Source organism: Acipenser ruthenus, chromosome 3 (genome assembly GCF_902713425.1).
Source record: "Acipenser ruthenus chromosome 3, fAciRut3.2 maternal haplotype, whole genome shotgun sequence".
NCBI classification, from domain to species: domain Eukaryota; kingdom Metazoa; phylum Chordata; class Actinopteri; order Acipenseriformes; family Acipenseridae; genus Acipenser; species Acipenser ruthenus.
Genome location: NC_081191.1, coordinates 65,017,661 through 65,036,490, shown reverse-complemented (window position 1 = coordinate 65,036,490; position 18,830 = coordinate 65,017,661). Strand labels below are relative to the sequence as shown.

General features: G+C 36.2%; 1 protein-coding gene across 2 annotated transcripts in view; it reads right to left on the bottom strand.

The window, feature by feature from the left end:
• The window catches only part of LOC117394804 (ras-responsive element-binding protein 1-like), a 58,948-nt gene extending 44,959 nt beyond the window's left edge, over positions 1-13,989 (bottom strand). For both annotated transcript variants that reach the window (XM_033993398.3, XM_033993399.3), the window contains exon 1: positions 13,516-13,989. In XM_033993398.3, the coding sequence (XP_033849289.3) occupies positions 13,516-13,555 (40 nt within the window). In that variant the 5' untranslated portion in view covers positions 13,556-13,989. The remainder of the gene's footprint in view (positions 1-13,515) is intronic.
• Between the last annotated feature and the right edge of the window lie 4,841 nt (positions 13,990-18,830).

Genomic DNA, 18,830 nt, shown 5'->3' with positions numbered 1-18,830 from the left:
ATGATGAAGTTTTAGGCAGGGATTACCGCTTTGTGTGTTTCACAGATAGCGAAGGTTAGGTGGTACAGTATTAACAAGATGCAATCCGTGATGCTGCAGCTGCCACTGAATAAAAGATGTTTTTCATAAACTCGTGTCTAGTTTCTATAGATTGCATTCCAAAGTACTGTTTGGAATAAATATTTTAGTAACACACCTGTAGTATGTTAAACTTGCTTTAGGTTTGTTGCAAATGTTGTTGTGTTTTTTATTTATTTTTTCTCCTGACCCTACCAAGGCCTAATTACCCCTTGCATTCAATTGTGTACAAGCTTTTATTTATTTATTTATTCATTTTTTTATTTACTTGTGGAGACATATACGTTGCAGTGGTACTGCAATGCAAATATAAGTATTAGTTTTTGGCCGTGAAATGTAAATAATTAAATGAATCAACTACTGAAGCTAGGGACTTACTTTAACTGCTGTTAAACACACACACACACACACACACACACACACACACACACACTGTATTACAATGGCTGGTTATGAAAGTTGAGAGGAGGAGTCAGGGTAAGAAATTTACAGTTAGGTTGGCCCGTATTTCCTAAGAAACTATTATCCAACAATGTCCTCCAAGCTAATCTCTCCCCCTGCAAAGCTATACACAGGCTTGAGGATGCAGGCCAAAGTACAAGGCTAGAACATCAGCCAACTGTTGCTGTGGTAGCTTTACCCCTCCCCACCCCATGTGCCACTCCTGGACCAATCAGCAGACCTGCCCCAGCTGCTTCAGCTCTGTTTGCAAGGTTCAGAGACTGACAGACAGCAGTGCACTGTTACTGCAGAAGGTGTCATCCATCACAGACTGAATCTCCCAACGCTCCCACATCATGGCCTTCCAGCTTCTTTACCCACTCCCCAACCCCCACCCCAAATAACAGACACATTGTTTTTCTGTTGCATAGATTTTGAAAGAAAACCACAGTGTATGTTCACGCCTAGGGGCCAGTTTACAAGATGTGCTAAATCCTTTTACTCTTCTAGGGTAAACCAGTAACTGGAATAGAACTAGAAAGCACTTAAATATAATTAAAATGTGAGTCCCTCTCCTTTCACTTTCCCAAATTACTGTCCAATTGTGATTTTACTGTAATACCAATTTGTCATGTCTAATTTAGTATCTACTGTGTGGACATCAATAAGGAACAGTTTAAACAGGGAAATGCTGAATCAAGTGGAGTCATTTCTTTAGACAAATCACCTCTCCTTTAAAAACTGTATACATTTTCTTCTTTTTTTTTTTTTTAATGCATACAGTCTATTGCAGTTCATTTCTGTCATTATATTATCAAGTCTATGGCAGATGACAAGACAATTAGTGTAATGTGATTCAAATACGAGAAATCTTTTCAACATTACCGTAATAAAAATGTACACCTTTGGCATCTCCTTCAAGTGGGATTATATTGTTAATAATTATCACACGAACTCAGTGTACACAACCGTTGTTCACTTCCTGTATTTTGGAGTGGCTTTAAAATGTATTTACAAAATGATATTATCACAGTATTTGAAGATAGTATTGCCTACTTCATCAATTATTTTTATTGAACGAGCATTATTATACGCACTGTTATAATGAAGCAATGTGCTAGAAAAACAAACACTGCTAATGTAAACAGACATTTATTATCATAAAACATACTGTACACCTCAACTGATGAAAGTGTACAGGTTCAAATGCCTGGCATGATAGCCTTCAGAGACAGCTTAAAGGATATCTGGGGTTAAACACTCTAGGCCATAAACTCCCCCCCCATCACCCCTGCTGCCCCATCCATTATAATCATTGTTCAGTTGTAATGCAAACACCCATTTAGCATGTTTTTTGTTGCCATGCTACTTTGGTAACAGGAGATCTAAAAATCCTTGTCTAATTAATTTTTTTAATACAACAACTTATTATGAGACATTTTGTCAATAACGGCACAATACAAAGGGCCAATACAAACACCACTTATCCCCACCCCCCAAAAGAATATGAGCTACTGTATAAAGGTGAATGGGTTTCACCCTCCTCAGTAGAAAATCTAAGTATTCCTCCCAGTACTGTGTTCCTTGTGGAACTCATTTCTCTGAGGTCTGATAAAAGTGGTTAATGTTTACTGAAACCTGTGAATGAACCACAGTAAAGCAGATAGCAGAACACTTTGCCTTCTTTTTTCTTTCAACAGCATCTTCTTTTTTCCCTTGTAGGAGGGATATATTCACTTGATCCCACCGGCAACTTATCAAACTCAACCCTATTCTTAATGTTGGACAAGCAGTAATGAAACCCTATGGTGTGATAGCAGCCCTTTCTCCAGCATACTGAACTAGCAAGGAGACAGTGCTGTACTGTATACTGTATCTGACCCTGGGAGAATTACAGATCGACTGAACAGAACTAGCTTTTAAAATGTTTTCATTAATGGAGTCGGCTGGTGATGCCAAAAATGTCTTAATATAAAACAAGGAAACAAACAATTATTTTGAATTGAACCGTGCTTCAACAATTTAAACAGATACATTTGTAATCAGTTGTTACTATCAAATTAAGATTGAATGGTTGCTGGTTCAGTTGAGGTCCCCACCAGTAATTTACTGCACATTCTGATCCGACAAAGCTCCCACGACATGTTCCTGTTCACAAGAGTCTGAATATTTAGGATTTCCTGTATGCAAATATATTCTAACTGGTCAACCTAGCTTCTGAGTCCATTTCAAAATCAGAATGTATTTAAATCCTGGCAGCACGTACTGTTAGATTACAAAAAACCTGAGCACAGAAGTGTAGACATAAACTGTACATTGTTTTTCTTTATATTCGAGCGGATTATTCAATTAATACATTATGCAAGATGCTACAGTAGGCAAGCTGCAATTTCAGTTCTGTTCAATAAAATGTATTTCAGCAATGCATTTCATATCTACAACAGATCTTAGTGCTTCAGTGGTAAAAACGCATGAATCCTTTTTTAAATGTCTTTCTGGATTAATGTTGTTGCTTTTGCAGACCTTGCAGACAGTACACGTCCATCACAAAATGCAGAATGCAACGGAAAGTGAAATCTCAGTTCTGGGAGCAAGAACAGAGAAAATAAGGACCTAAAAACCAGTCTTCTAAAACCATTAAACCTTTTTTTGTAAAACTCAGTGGCACAGTACACTTTTATCAGGTTGAAGTGGTGCACTTTCTGGTGTCTCTTCAGGTTCTTACAGTGGTCCTCTGACTGAGCTGATAAGTGTCTGCATTGTTAAGTCCTCTTCTGCCCAGCCCTACTGACAACAAAAGTCTTAATAAAATTAAATCAACAGCTGAATCAAATCAGCACTCTTACATTTGCACTACAGTAGATTAGGCCACAAGAAGACAGAAACATGTCTCTCTGTACCATTCATTTACTGTACTGTTAGTTAAACTGGTTTGATAAAGTGCTGTAAGTGTTATGGCTGCTACTGATTGCCAGCGTTGTGCTGTTGGACAAGCAATAAATCTATAGCAGAGCTAATTTCATTATCTAATGTCATTAACAAAGACTTGGATTAGTATGTTGACTGATATTCAAGTACAGAATTACTTGTGGGTGTTTAGCCAATTCATTGCGACAGCTGATAGACTTAAGCAAATCGCTGGGCAATCTGTAAAACTTTTTAACAGACATAATGTTCCTAAAAAGACAGTAGGTGACAATAACCTTTACAATGGGATTTATTTTGTGATATAGTGCAAGTATATTGTGTTACTATGAAAAGAAAGAAATGCCCCTATCCTTCGTTCAAATTACAAAGTATATTTTCAGAACACAGTAGGTGCTACAAGAAGATATAATGTCCACAAAAGCCCACATTCACTGATTAATTCGTCATCACAACTAGTTAACTTTAAACGCTGATAAACTATTTTAGGTAAGTTTAGAGTTAAACTTATACGTTTTACTTTATACAACTGTACAATCAACATTTACAAAGACCCCACCTTTTATCCAAAGGTTTCAGTCTCACTTAGTCTATTGTCTACCCTGGGTATTGCTCCTATTTAAATAATCCTCACTCTCCACCCACTCCCCTCTTTTCAGTGGCTGGATGCTCTCAGGTGTTTGGAGAGAACTTTTATGCCAAGAAGCAACAAGAAGACTATAGTCACCTTGGAAACAAACTGCACCCAGTGTTTGCAGAACAAACAATGGCACCTTTTCAGGCAGTATGAAGCAGACAGGGCAAGGGGCAGGTGAGCAATTCTGGGACTCACAGGAGTGTTAACATATCGCATTCTGAGCATGTGGCAAAAAATAATCCTGCACCAAGAATGCGCCTCTACAGTAAGTTAGCAGTGCTGGCTGCTGATCTTAGGAACTTCCGCACTCACTCACACACGTCACGCACACCTGTACTGTGCTTGTGGGTGCGTGCATGCAATAACCACCATGTTGTGTTGAAGAACAGTCACTATCAAGATGTTGGAATTAAGTTGTGTTGTTTCATTTTTATTCATTGTATTTCATTAAGTTAACTATTTAAAACAAAACACAAAACGTTGGCTTTTAAGGAAACCACTCAAGATTTGTGTCACAGGTTATTATAAACAGCATCATTCCCAAAGGATGTTTCAAAAGAGCCGACTACAGAGGCAGAGGCAACAAAACCCTTATGGTGTAACTGTATTCATTTCATGAATGAAATTCATAATTACAATTTGCTTTAAAAGAAAAGGAAAAAACGTAACTCCAATTTCAGTCTGTTTAAGCAATACTTAAGTAGGGTTGAACTTGGCTCTAACCCTAAAATGCCATTGATTGAAGGAAGACTGATTGACAAACATACAGTAGGAACAACAAGTTTACTGTAACTTTGTTCAATTTAACTAATGTAAACATGTTGCATCAAAAGTAGGTATATAAAGCATCCACAATAATATATTGTTACAACAAAAATTAGTAAAGCTTAAATCCTCATGTTTCTAAGTAGAACAGCATCTATAAGATTATCATCTTAGTACTTTTATAAGTAATTGCTGCCCAAAATTGATCATTTTCCATTTGTATAAACCTGACGAAAGAACATGCAGGTGCTACAATGCAAGTTGCTACCCAAAAGAATAACCTTAGGCTGACATTTAATCCTGTCATTGTCAGAATGGAAACTACTGATATTACCATGCTATCTTATTTACTATATTGAGAGGCCTTAAGAACAACCCTTTCAGTTAACCCTTTGAAACTGCTTCAATTCACATAAGTTTGTAACTAACTAAATTTGGTACAGAACTGTTTCATAAGAACTTCTTGGGTCGTTTCCTCACCTAGGGTTATCTAGACTACAGTAAATGGAGTAACGTCTACCAGTCCAAAACAACTGGTTTATATGAAAACATCTATTTCTATGTAGGTCCGTTTCCGCTATGTTAACATAAGCAATACCAAATTGTTCTAAGCCCATTTTCAAGAATGTAATAATAGAACAACTCTACTTAATTTGCATGCTTACTTTATTCAAAAACAAAGCCAGATAAGCACACTTCTTGAACTTAAAATTACACAAAACAAATGTAAGGTGGTGTGGCTTTACTGCACATGCTGTTATACCTATCAATTTATGTTTTGTATTTTATTAATGTATTTATTTTAGGAACCAATTCCTTGCTCTTAAACCATGAATAGCTTTTCAATAAAGACAGGTATGAAAGATGCCTCTTTCACTACTAAAGCAACAAGTACTGGCTGGAAGTACCACCCTTCCCCCACAACCTCTAGCAGCTATCACAAATCCTCAGGCAGGCAACTGCCAGCTGACAAAACTGTTTAATCAGCAAGAAGCAAGAGGGAGAAGCAACCTTCCTCTCTCACACTATTTCTCTCTCTCTCTCTCTCTCTCTCTCTCTCTCTCTCTCTCTCTCTCTCTCTCTCTCTCTCTCTCTCTCTCTCTCTCCATCACTCTTCAACTGTGTTACTCCTTCCCTTAAATGAAGGACGTTAAGCAAGACCACCCCCCCCCCACTCCCCTACTCTCCCCTCCCCTCATCATCCACTAAGAAAACAGTTCTGAAATATACAGTATAGGCCCCTTTCTCCTCATACTATCTCTCATTTTGCTTCAGTTAAAAACACTTGATCCCATGACCCCCTTTGAGCAGAAGGGACACTCAAAGTTATTGCTTCTTGTCGTTGTTACTTCCTCCATCTTTCTGCAAGACCATCATGCAAAAGAAGTACACAGTCTGTTTCATGTCCTATCCCCCACTCCCCTATCAGCTCCAGGTGCTGGCTGTTTTCTGTGGATTCTTTCACAGTAATGACACATCAGCGAGTAGACTTTGAACCCCCTATAAATACCTGGCTTATTTGATGTGGAGGAGGATTGTGCCCATGTTGAGGATGCACTGTGCTGTTTTGCAAGCATTTGAAAAGCTATGCAGTTATGTGTTGCAGTTAAAATTACTTATTTCATGGTGTAATCAAGATTTCTAAATTAAAAGCAAGAATTATGAATTAACTATACTCTTTACCATGGATTTTTTTTTTATGTCAAACAAAAGCTCTTCCTTGCAGATACAACACCCTGAACCGTACTGTACATTATGTTTTTGTATTGTGTTTTATTTTTTTGTCTAGTCCATTGTGTCTGAAAAACAGTCACAAACAATCTAACATATTGCGGTCCTACAAAACATTTACACAGAAAGTTAAATAAGTTCTGATTTCAAGGACATGAAAAGACCTTTATTGCCTGCTTTGATAAAGTGTGTTTGTGGATCATTTACAGGAAACAGGGTTAGCACATTCAATAAAGAAATGCATAAGTGTAAGTATTTGCCAGGATTTTTGGATGCTATGAATAAGTCTGTAGTCTGTTAGTAACATACAAAGCTGCCATAGCTGTAAAATACAAAACTAGAGATATCTGAATCATTATAAAGTTAATCACCTTCATGTGTATTTAAAAAAAAAAAAAAAACAAGTGTGGCATACTGTACATACAGCATACGTAAAGACAGATGGGCCAGGCATTTTTCAAAACAGTTGCTGTATTGCAGGAACCACAAATATATTTATCCACTCGGGAGTCAGTTTATTTCCTCATACACTTATCAAGCTCTATCACTTAACTATATAATGCTTTCCCAAATAAGCCATCAACTGAGAAACTGTATCAAACTGTAAAAGGATGCCTCTTGCATTGCAACGTATCATCTATTATACTTACTGAAACTGCACGACATTGCTTGAGAATAAAAGTTTAAGTTTGGTTCCCCTTTATAAGTTACTGATGCACAAACACAACTAAATTGTCATCTCTCAAGTAAAGGTTGTCAATTGTGGCAAGCTGTGTCAGCTTTTTTAGAAGCAAAAATATTGGACCACCAAACTCTTTTCATTTTTTATATGAACCAGATTTAAACCTTCAGAGGTGAACAACATGAGCGGCTAGTGTGGGACAAACCCTTAACATGCTAAAAAAAATCTATTATTACTAATGATTATGATTTTTTTACATTAAAGTTGAATCCAGTACCCTCCACTGAAATTGGTTCTATGCCATTTGCGATCGTCTCAAAAAGCAACCATGTTATGTTTTCAGCCTGAATTTTTATGGCATTTCCTAACATTTTGTTTGAATGTCTGGGCCCCACCTCCTCCTCCACACTAGATCCAGCTTCATAGACTTAAACTAGTCACGTGACCAAAAGCATGCTGGACATTGGGAGGTGAATATCCAATGGCAATGAATCCACGTGACAAAGGTAGGAAGTAATAAAATAAAAAAATTAAAAACTGAGTAGCCGTTATTTGCAAAATTAAAAATGTTTGACACTTTACTAACGTTTAAACTTTAGACGATTTACACCCCTACTACTAAGTAGGCCAAGTTACAAAAATAATTAAAATAAATCCTTTAGTTTCAATTTAAAATAATCTTTTATTCTCATTGCACACCGAGGTGTACAATGCAGCAGCATGATTTATTTTGTGTTACCAGTAGGCTAAAGTACAATAAGTGTGCAGGTGTTCATTTGATTTTACTACTGTATAGGCCTACTGTACAGATTTATATTTGTACATAATGTAATGTGTAGCCTGCCCAAAACATATTAGTGTTATTTCAGTGCAATGATTTATTGTGTGCGATTTTATTGTATTGTTTTTAAACCCGGCACCTCCTTATGTCGGACAAACATGTCCGGTTTAGCGACAGACTACTGTACGATTATGAAAAGCTTTTGGGTGGTGAAGGTTGGGGCCCCACTATAGAATCTGATGGGATTAAACTGCCTTTAATTTATATATATATATATATATATATATATATATATATATATATAAACAGTATTAAAATAGGAAAAAATGAATACGGAACAGAATGCATTGTATAGATGACGTTTACATTTAACAAAAACTATGTTACTTTGATTCTTGCACCCTTGCATGTAGACGTTATCCTTCAGACAGCCTCTGCTGCAGCAAACCACAACTCAACTCCCACTATTTATCTGAACAACGTTGCACGACTCTCGCAATGTATGCAAGAGATCTCACTAAGAAGACTCAACAAACATTTAAATTAGTATTTTGCTGCTCTTTTCATTAACATATTTTCTCTTAGTACGTACAACAAAATGTATACTTTGCGAATTGTCGTAACGAAAATGCAAATTACAGTATGTTTGCGCTGCGACTGGCCCATCTTAATACATCTACCCCTTAGTATTTGCACCTGTCACTCTGTTTTTAAGTACTGGCCAGTTACAACCACAACACAATTCAGATTAAACTGTAAAAACAATCATTCTGATGCTCAAAGAATTAACATGTGCTGTACCAAAACACAACACATTGTGTGCTTTTGACATGCTGAATTAGAATATGTCATGGATTTGTCATTGACAACATTTACATTTAACACCTTTTCACCTACTGAAATTATTTTGCACTTACCCAGGGATGGCGGCTGATTCTATGAAATCTATTTTTGAATAACAATCAGTGTTTCCAAATTGTAGTGTCCCATTACAAACTGAACTCAGTGTATCAGTATCATAAATGCCCAAGTTTCTTCCACTATATTCATACAAAGGTCACTGGATAATGGCCAGATACAAGGTTGCCACACGTGATCTTTCCACAATTATTTCAGCAGTTTCACATGATCTTACCACAATCGCCAAAAAAAAGATGATGCAGTACAACTGCTGTCTTGTCATCCAAAAATAAGATGACTTTGTTACACCAATAAAAGCACCACTGCAGAAGATGGCTCTAAATTCTTCATAAAATTCCCCACTTTTTAGGATTAATAATAAAACAGCATTCGCTGATAGTTTAAAAATATATATATATATTAGCATCCACAATAATGTCTGATAATAACTGCCCCTTTTCTAACTTGAAGGGTTTCAGTGATTGATGTCTATGAACGTCAGTACAGCATTAGGGAGCATTTTATTGTGTCTTACTGTGTATATATCTTCAGTACAGTACAGTTTACTCAGTAGGGCAGGAGATCCTAAATTGTTTCAAAGTTTATTGGAAACTTCTATATGACCAGTTAAAATAAATCAAAATAAATTTATTTAAAATCAACTGCTATGGTCCTCCAGGGAGTTCATTCCCTGCAGACCTGCATCCATGCTCTGTGATGGAATATAATCTTAAAATAGATGTGTTATAAATAGAGAAGAAGCAAAGGGGGAAACCCATCTGGACCCTCAGGCCAACAAGCACATACACTGTGCAAAAGTAACTGACTGAAGGAACCCACAGATAGAGCAGGTACAGAACAGTATGATGTACTGTACATTGTATTTTGTCACAAATGTCCCCATTAATAATAATAATAATAATAATAATAATAATAATAATAATAATAATAATAATAAAAATAATAAAATGTGAAACACGCTTTATCAAGGTACTTTCCATCACTTCTATTTGTGGATTTTAAATATCATTTCAAAACACATAGACACACTTTATATGTAAAACTAGGCCCTATTCACAAAACTTTAAACACATGCTTTAACCTGTTTTACTTGTATATAAAAAGGGTCTATTGAAAATAGACATCTTATAACAAGAGTTAGTGTGAATCTTTTTCTATTAGATACAGAGTAGTGTAGGACTGTGTAAAAAGTCCTTAGGGATTGTCAGCTAACCGTCATTTGGTTTGTTTTCTTTTTTAATCTTACAATACCTCTGGGGGGGCTATACAATAGCTTTTCCCACCCCTATTAATACCACCCTATTGAAGTCTGGGAGATTACAGGTGAATCCCAGTAGGGTCATTCAGCTAGGCAGTCTCTGGGACTTTTCAAAGTATTTTAGTTCTACTTGATTGAATCGCACTGAACAAACACTCCCCACCCGTCACCTAATTCTTTTGTCTCAGGAGACTATTCACTGAACGCTGCTCTATTGGCTGCTAGGCAGGCAGATAGCAGGAAGGGTATAAAAGGCTTTAATGTAAAACGTTCCATGCCATAATTTGCATCTTTAGCAAAACTTTTTTGTTTTTTTATCTCTTCATTCAAAATTAAAAGGGCTCTATCTTTAAAGACTTCCTTTAAAAATTGTAGAACTTCCCAAACATTAAAAATCTCCACTTGTTTTGTGATTAACAGTTCAGAAGCTTTACCTCATTGTAATTTCACACTGCACCCGCATTTTGTTTCATATAAAACCCACACTGGATAAACACAAAGATAGAAGTGATTGAACAAAATCTTCAAATTCTAAAGGACTGCATCAGGTCTGCCTGCAGAGGCCACCGTCCGAAATATATCAGGTGCTCCAAGAGCACTGAACTACTGTATAATGAGACAGATAGTCAAGGGCATTCTAGGGCAAAACTCAATTTAACAATCCCACACAGAAAATGTATCACAACTTCAAGTCATAACCCTGAAAATTCTGCAAGTATTATGTTTAAAACATTCATAAATGAATGTGCGTGTAAAAAGGCTACCATGGAGCTAAATTTAGCTGTGTGTTATTTAGTTGCTACTCTAGCTGCCCTAAATGATAGAACTACCCACTCACAAAAATACATTGTGATGCAACTAAAAAGACAAATTAATAAAGATAATGAAACAATAAAAGAAACTACCTTTTAGTCTTTTATGTTATGAATCAATTGTGAAATATAAACTGTACTAACCACAACAGTACGCCTAGATTCTGAAAGTACACCCCACTGTATTAAGAAATACTCACGACTCAACTTGCCAAAAAACCTCAAACATACCTTTACCTGGCTTTGTGATTTTCTTTCTAGACTGTAACCTATGTTTAAAATATACCTTTTCAACTTAAAGAATATTCTTTCCAAAGGAAAAGATGGGTTAGTTTAGTAATGTATGGCATAGGCTTGATAATACTGATCTCTCTTCAAAACAGAACTGAAATCACTTAACCTTGAGGTCATAATGTAAAGTTAAAATGAGCAACAAAAATGGCTGCACCACCTGTGCAAGCTCAACTTAGAGCATCTACCACAAAGACCATTTACTTTTGCTCAATGGAGGCACCTCTAAAGACCAGTCACTGAAAGAGCATCAAGCACCAAAGCAAACAGGATTTACTGACATTCACAGATTTTATCCAGGATATAAAAAATCGACTTTTAAAACCTACAGTACAGTTCCTGGCTATTAAAAACTGCGAATTAAATGTGTGTTTATAGCTACAGCTAGCTGTCTAACCAGGGATGCTGTCATTTTAAACATACTACCTACACTATTTTACAACGGGCAACTCAGGCACACACACACACACGACAAGTATGTCAAAAACCTATTGACCTTAAACCAATGCAAATGTGCACTACTAAGAATTCCAAAAGTACATTGCTCAGGTATAACTGGAATGCGCATTTCCCCCGCTGTATTTCAGTATATCGCTTTACTTTGTTAAATACTGTATAGTTGAAAACTCGAAACAAACTAAAAACATATTTGCGAAATACTGAAAAATCTAAAAAATACGTCCAATCAATCCAACCCTGCACCGACCTATTCTTAAAAGTCGTTTTAATTTTCCAAACAGCCATCACCAGTACTGCAGGCAACCACAGCAGAATTCTATTTGACAGCAAAGTACAGATGTAAAAGTGTGTGTGTGTGTGTGTGTGTGTGTGTGTGTGTGTGTGTGTGTTTGTGTGTGTGTGCCTGTTGCTGCTCAAAAGCCGTGTAGAATTTCGTAATGGAATGTCAACTGCTCATCCGGATCTTCGCTCTCATTCTATCTTCCAAACAGCAAAGGGAAAGTGGGTAAATATGCTGAACAAGGTCAATCACTTTCCTTCTTTATATATTAAATCTCCCAAAAGGTTATTGCGAGAAAAACACAACATTTATTTCACCAACACCGCAGTGTTACTACTAGGCCTGATAACAAAATAATAAACATTTATAATAAGTAAATAAAAATAAAAAGCACATCGCGTTAGGGGTAGCCAAATACAGATCAGTGTTACAATTTAGAACGACATGGATGGTCCAGTAAAAAAAGTGAAATGATTAATGCATAAAACATCCACAAACTTATCCCAAGTGTACGGAAAATGCAAAATGCTAATACACTTCTGTCCCCCCGCCCTAGCAACCATTATAGGTTGCAGTTTCCTAAGAGACTAAACTTGTCAATTCCTGATCTGCACTGTGAAACTATTCTCAGCGTCCCACAAAACAAGGAATCCATCTCCAGCCATTTAAGACTAATTTGACCTTAAGAATTTCTTATCTGTGACTATTTTTTTTATCAACAACAAAAAAACCACTAGCAATATGTAATGTGCATTATATATTTGCATCTCATAATGATGATATTAATGCAAATCATCAAACAGCAAATCTATATTTTACTGCAGGTTAAACTTCCTTGTTTTCTGGCGATGCTTAATGTCTGTTCTATATTATCCTTTTAAAAAAAAACTTACGTCCGATTAACAAAATGTCATATGACCTAAATATTAAATTAAAAGACATTAAATGTGTTTAAAACTATCTTAAATTACGTAAGTGTATACAATTAAATAACAACTAACAGGCTCGACAAGGTCAAAACGCAAAAGGACACATGGCCCCTCCGCATTAGTAGAGCTGATCAAAGTACATATAGATATGGATGCTCCGCACGACAGAAGGAATAAACTTTGTACCTTTAGCGAACTGCATCATTCCACAGTAAAGTCTGAAAAAGTTCAAAGAATATCAACGAATGCAGTTTGTATAACATTTTTAACTACCATTAACTACCCAGGTAGTTAAAAATAAATGTGCATGGGGAAGACCAAGTCAAATTCCTGAGCTCAGACAGTTAATGGATGAGCATCAGGTCCAGACGAAACTAGGAAGGAAAGGGGAGTTGCAAAAACTAAACCCAACATCATCACAACATCTTTACAACTTTTTCAACTTTTGTGTGTCACAAAAGTAGCTCTGCAACAGATTCGAAAAAAGTTAAGAAGGCAGCATTGAAAAGGGATCCGTGTACTTACGTTTGACTTTGTTGGGGTTGGGCTGTTTGCGCCGAGACATGATGATGATGGTGAATGGTGATGATGGACTTACAAGATGAAAAAAAAAGAGCTGCAAAGTTGTTCCGGAGAGGAATCAAAATGGCGTTTCTGAGGATGTGCAAAGTTTACTAACTTATTATTTCCCTTTCTCCCGTTTTCTTCCCGAGCATGGAAGATGGAAAGAAAGAGTGGGAGACTGAAAAAGTCTCTTATTTCGCACTCCTCTCTCACTCAGTCTCTAACAGTGCTGCTCTCTCCTCTCCCTAAACCTGATAAGTAGACACATCACGTGTTGTTCCTGCTAGTCTCCAGGGGGACGTGTTACTGAGGCTGCCACTACTACAGTGCAGCCAGTTACAAGCATCATCTCTACAGCAGGAGGGGTCTCTCGTGAAAAAAAAAAAAGTTGTATCGAACTGCCTGGTACCACCCAACTCACCTCCTTTCTTACATACAGAGAAGGAAGTATGCCAGTAGGTTTCGTTTTATTTCCGCCGTTTAAACAGGACGCTGCTGGCAGCATCATTATGAATGAGGGGAGGGTACATTTCTCAGCTCACCTTTATTAGTAGAAAGAAAGAAGAAAAGTTGCACCTACTACGTCTAGTATTAAGCAGGGGTAGCTGTAATACTTTTTTTTTTTTTTTTTTTTGCGTCATAGGTAACTTTACTAAACAATGCAAAATGTTCCCTGAATTTAAGTAATGGTAAAGAACAGATATTGCTGTGTTTTTATTAGTAGTATTTCAGATGCTTACGAAAGTAATATATCTTATTCAGTGCCCGGTCATCGTTTACATGTACGTTTTATTATACAGCAGATTATTGCAAGGGGGGAAATCATTAAATGGGTTATATAATAATATTACCCCCTATTATATAATGCACCACTAGAATGATGCAAAAGGCAAGAGCAATGTTATTTGTACAACACAACATATATATGTATATATGTATGTATGTGTATATATATATATATATATATATATATATATATATATATATATATATATATATATATATATATATATATATATATATATATAGAACATGGTATGCTGCCCACCAAAAGCCACCTACATTATGGGAATCCCTAAGACTTAAATGTAATATAACCACCCCCAACAAGTACTGTGACCAATGTATGCAGATTTATTTTTTGTGCCTGTTTTTACTGCACTCAGACCCCTTTCTTAATGAATAGCTCAGTATCCCTAAAGTGAACAATCAGCCCATTATACAATTTTAATTTTTTTTAAAAAAAACTGTCTCATAGTATTATCTATTTACTGCCAATACACAATGATCAATCGGGACATTTGTACATTTTAGCCCCCAAAATGTCCAGGTACAACATTCAATTAATTTTTAATTATGGCATGGATTGATGGACTGACAGGCATAACTTATTGTAAAAAAAAAAGTACATGCAAAAGTCTTCTTAGATATAGCCCTCCTAACCAAACCAGTCACAAGCAAGGTCATTAGTACACGTTCTAATTCGTTTAGTGACATGTGATAATTAATGACCAAGTTTTATCAGAATTGGTTGAATGGTTCTCTACATATAATACAAAATAACATAAAAGTGCTCATCACTTATCATCTCTCTTTTATAATATTTATTTTTTACAAGACAGGCAGGTTGCTCAGCTAGGGCATTCTCTAAAATCAACTCGGACTGTCACAGCAACAGTGGTAGAACACAGGTTCATTAGAATGACTGGTTTACAAACAGATGACAAAAGTGAGTCTTCCTGGCTCAAACACAATATTAAACCAAGGATGTTTCTTAGACGTGCTGCACTTTGTCGACATATGTACTGTATGTCCCATTTCCTGAAATTGTTGTGTGGTTGTGAATAGTATACCATGAGATAATTAAATCTTCTTATTTCAGACAGCTGCTTTTTTTAGGAATTTAGCCATCTTACTAGCTGTATGATTGCCAAAATGCTACCCCAGGACCCCCTTGTAAATTGTATCTTATTTGTTAAATCACAGCAGCATAAAGAAAGAACAAATAAAAATCTATTCTCAATAGCAATAACTATGTATATGCAGAATGTCACTGCAGCAGAGTAGACAGGGATTGAGATTACTTACCTTATTCCCTGGCTAAACACTATTTGGACACAGATCTCTCTGTTTATCAAGCTGCTTGTATCTGGAACAAACACAGTTCATGCTTCCCTGAGTAGACCATCTTTAAATAAGCTGAAACCCAACTGTAAGTGTAACATTTTCTACTGATGTTGTGTACTATGTGTTTTTTTTTTTACTTTTAACAATGTATATTGTCGTTTGTGTATAACTGACCGAGATTATGAGCTTCTACTAAATTCTGGGGCTGCGATTCACTGTTTAGATAATTTGGCGACATTTAAGATGTAGTAGCTATTTTTTAACAAGGTCCCATCCCCCCGCTTATTGTTTAGTGCAATTTGTCAACACTACAGAGCAGTCATGGCTTCCATGCTGGTCCTTCGGTATTAGAGACAGACATCCAATGTTGTATCTGTGCTGGACAGAATCCCTTTCTGGGAGATATTAACTCTAAATAGATGATAATCGCCTATTTAAATGAATGCAAAAGCATCTGCAGTTGTAGTATCCCAAATGCCTTTACGACAAATAAACCTTGGTGGAATTTGTTATTTTATGGATAGACCTAATATTTGAGGTGTCTGTATTTTTGTTAAAGTGAGGTTTTATTGTAATGATACAATGCATGTACTAAACTGCATTTGTACTATAAATTAATAACCTTCTTGAATGCAGAAAAATAATAGGATTAGCTCAGGGAATATGCCTAAACGTTTCTGGGTAACAGCTAAGGTAAAGCTTGTATGTGTTTTAAATTAAAATATATACCAATATAAATATTGTTATTCATTATTATAAATTATAACATTGTATTGTATTTATTGTATTGCACTACAGTCTGCTTAACCTTACAAAGTCGCATGAAGTTAAAAGTCCAGTCTAAATTGTTTATTATTAAGAAACACACGACCTTCATCACTGTGCTGTTTATATAGAATATCTACGATATTTGCTGAAACTTTAAAGATGTATGATCCAGAATGCATCCCCCTAGCGCAGTTTCCATCTACAAATACAATCACCGAAGTAAACACACTCGTTTTTCCAGTTTAGTCTGAAGCTATTTGTTGTCGTCTCGCAGGGATCCAAGCCTAACTTTGTTGCTAGGGGATAATTTCCCTCATCAAACGATCACAAAAGATCATCACCCATGATCCCCCATGGTAACCAGGAACAGGAAGACTGGGCATCATCAACGTTGATATACAGCTTACGGATGAGACACGGAGACTCCCTTTTGCAACAGCCAGGGGCAGAGTCTAGTTTCACCGCCTCGCCGATTTCCTCCCACACCAATTACCAAACTTGGAAATCTTGGCAAAACTAAATTTAATTTTCTTTCTTTAGGGCAACCCTCCTGCCGTTATCCTGTACGTGCTACTGCTAAATTTCCGAAGCAGTGCACGTATTGTTGCATTTCTGATGGCATCTCTGTATACCTCCCCCCTCTTCGCAGTCACATGAGATGAACACCTGTTTGTACTGTCTTGCCGTTCGGTGATAAATGGATGTGTAACTAAATGCTCCACCTTTGGTGCAAGACGCTAACATTCCACATGTCAAGGGGCAGCGTTTATTTTATTATTATCACATAGTTATGAAGAAAAGGCATTTTAAATGTAGCATAGTTATAACCTTACAAAAGCGTAAGAGCACGGTTTCATAAATGCAAATGCAACTACATTATTCTTAATTATTTTTAGAAGTTACGCTATTTATTTCAATGACATTGTAAATTCCATTTGACCTTGCTAAACAATTAATCGCGTCATCATATACCGGTAGAGTACACTCATAATATATATTTTTTTATGCTAGACAGTGAATACATATTAATGATATGGTGACTAGTTATTTTAAACTGTATTATCACATTCACAAGCCTTCTGGAAACACGCAGCATCTCCCACAGAAGCTCAGTCTCTCCTCGTGCTTGGTGTTTTCCTGTATTGAAGTTTGTGACCTGTTGAGCATTCACTCACAAGCCGGGTACCAGATCACTGTTGCGCAAGCGTAGTTACCTCTTCTATCTTGAGCGATTTGAGAAAAAAAAAACACGAAGCAGCTGCAAGGGTTAACTTTGTTGCTGGTTGTGGCAGTGTCAGTGCTGGAATATTGTCAAACAACATGTATATGAGTTAGTGATATATTTACAAGTTCACATTCAACCGTTTCTATCTGTTGTTGCATTAAAAAAAAAAAAAAAAAATCGTGTTTTGTTGAATTTAGAACAGGGATATCGCAAAGCTATTTAAACTCGTGTGTACTGCAGGGAGAACGCACAGATAGATGTTGAGGGAGTGGTAAGAAACCGGTTTCAGATAGCAGCAGAATCTACTAGGTTAAAACGTGTTTGCAGACTTGTTTTGTGCTACTTTCGCTAGCAAACGGACAGCGGCGGTGCCGTTTTCAGTGTATAATTATATCCCTATAGCATGGAATACATATACTATTAAATCACCAAACTTATGTTGTCAAATTGTCATGTTAAGTTATGTCACAATGTCTTGTTGCAACCAGATTTGCTAAATTTGTCGAGAGTAAATTGTAGCATGACTGGTTATGATGGCATGTGCAGTGCCTGCATTCCTTAGTGCAACAGCTAAAATAAAACCAGCATCTTCTGCACTTTCAATTCTCCTAATACCTCAAATGTAACTGTAGTTTTAAACGTGGATGTCGTAATTTTCTCAATATATCCTTACCTTTCAAACAAATGCAAAAAATACCGTTTTATAGCACAGAATAAATATCCTTTTGCTCAGACCATAATAAAAATAGCAATTTAAATGAATCGCCATTTCTTTGATAGTGCCATTTCTGAGTTTTAAAAAAGAAAGAACAAGTATGTTTTTGTTCGTAGAACATTTTAAATAAAAATGTCAGAATCATGCTTTGAGGTGTTGTTACTATACAATTATTGTTTAAAAAACATACAGCCAAGATTATTATCCTGACCCAGTATCATTTACTTTTTCATGATTTGAGTTTATTTATTTATTTATTTATTTATTTATTGTTGTTTTAATTGTTTCACAGATTAGCAAATTAATTCTGTGTAAGCAATAAGTTATATGACTTGCATATTTGTTTACTTTCATGTTAACACCTGATCTGACTGTGATCAAGAAACTTATTCCTATCATCATAGAGTAATGGTATTGGGCAGTCTGGTGCCACAGCCCCCC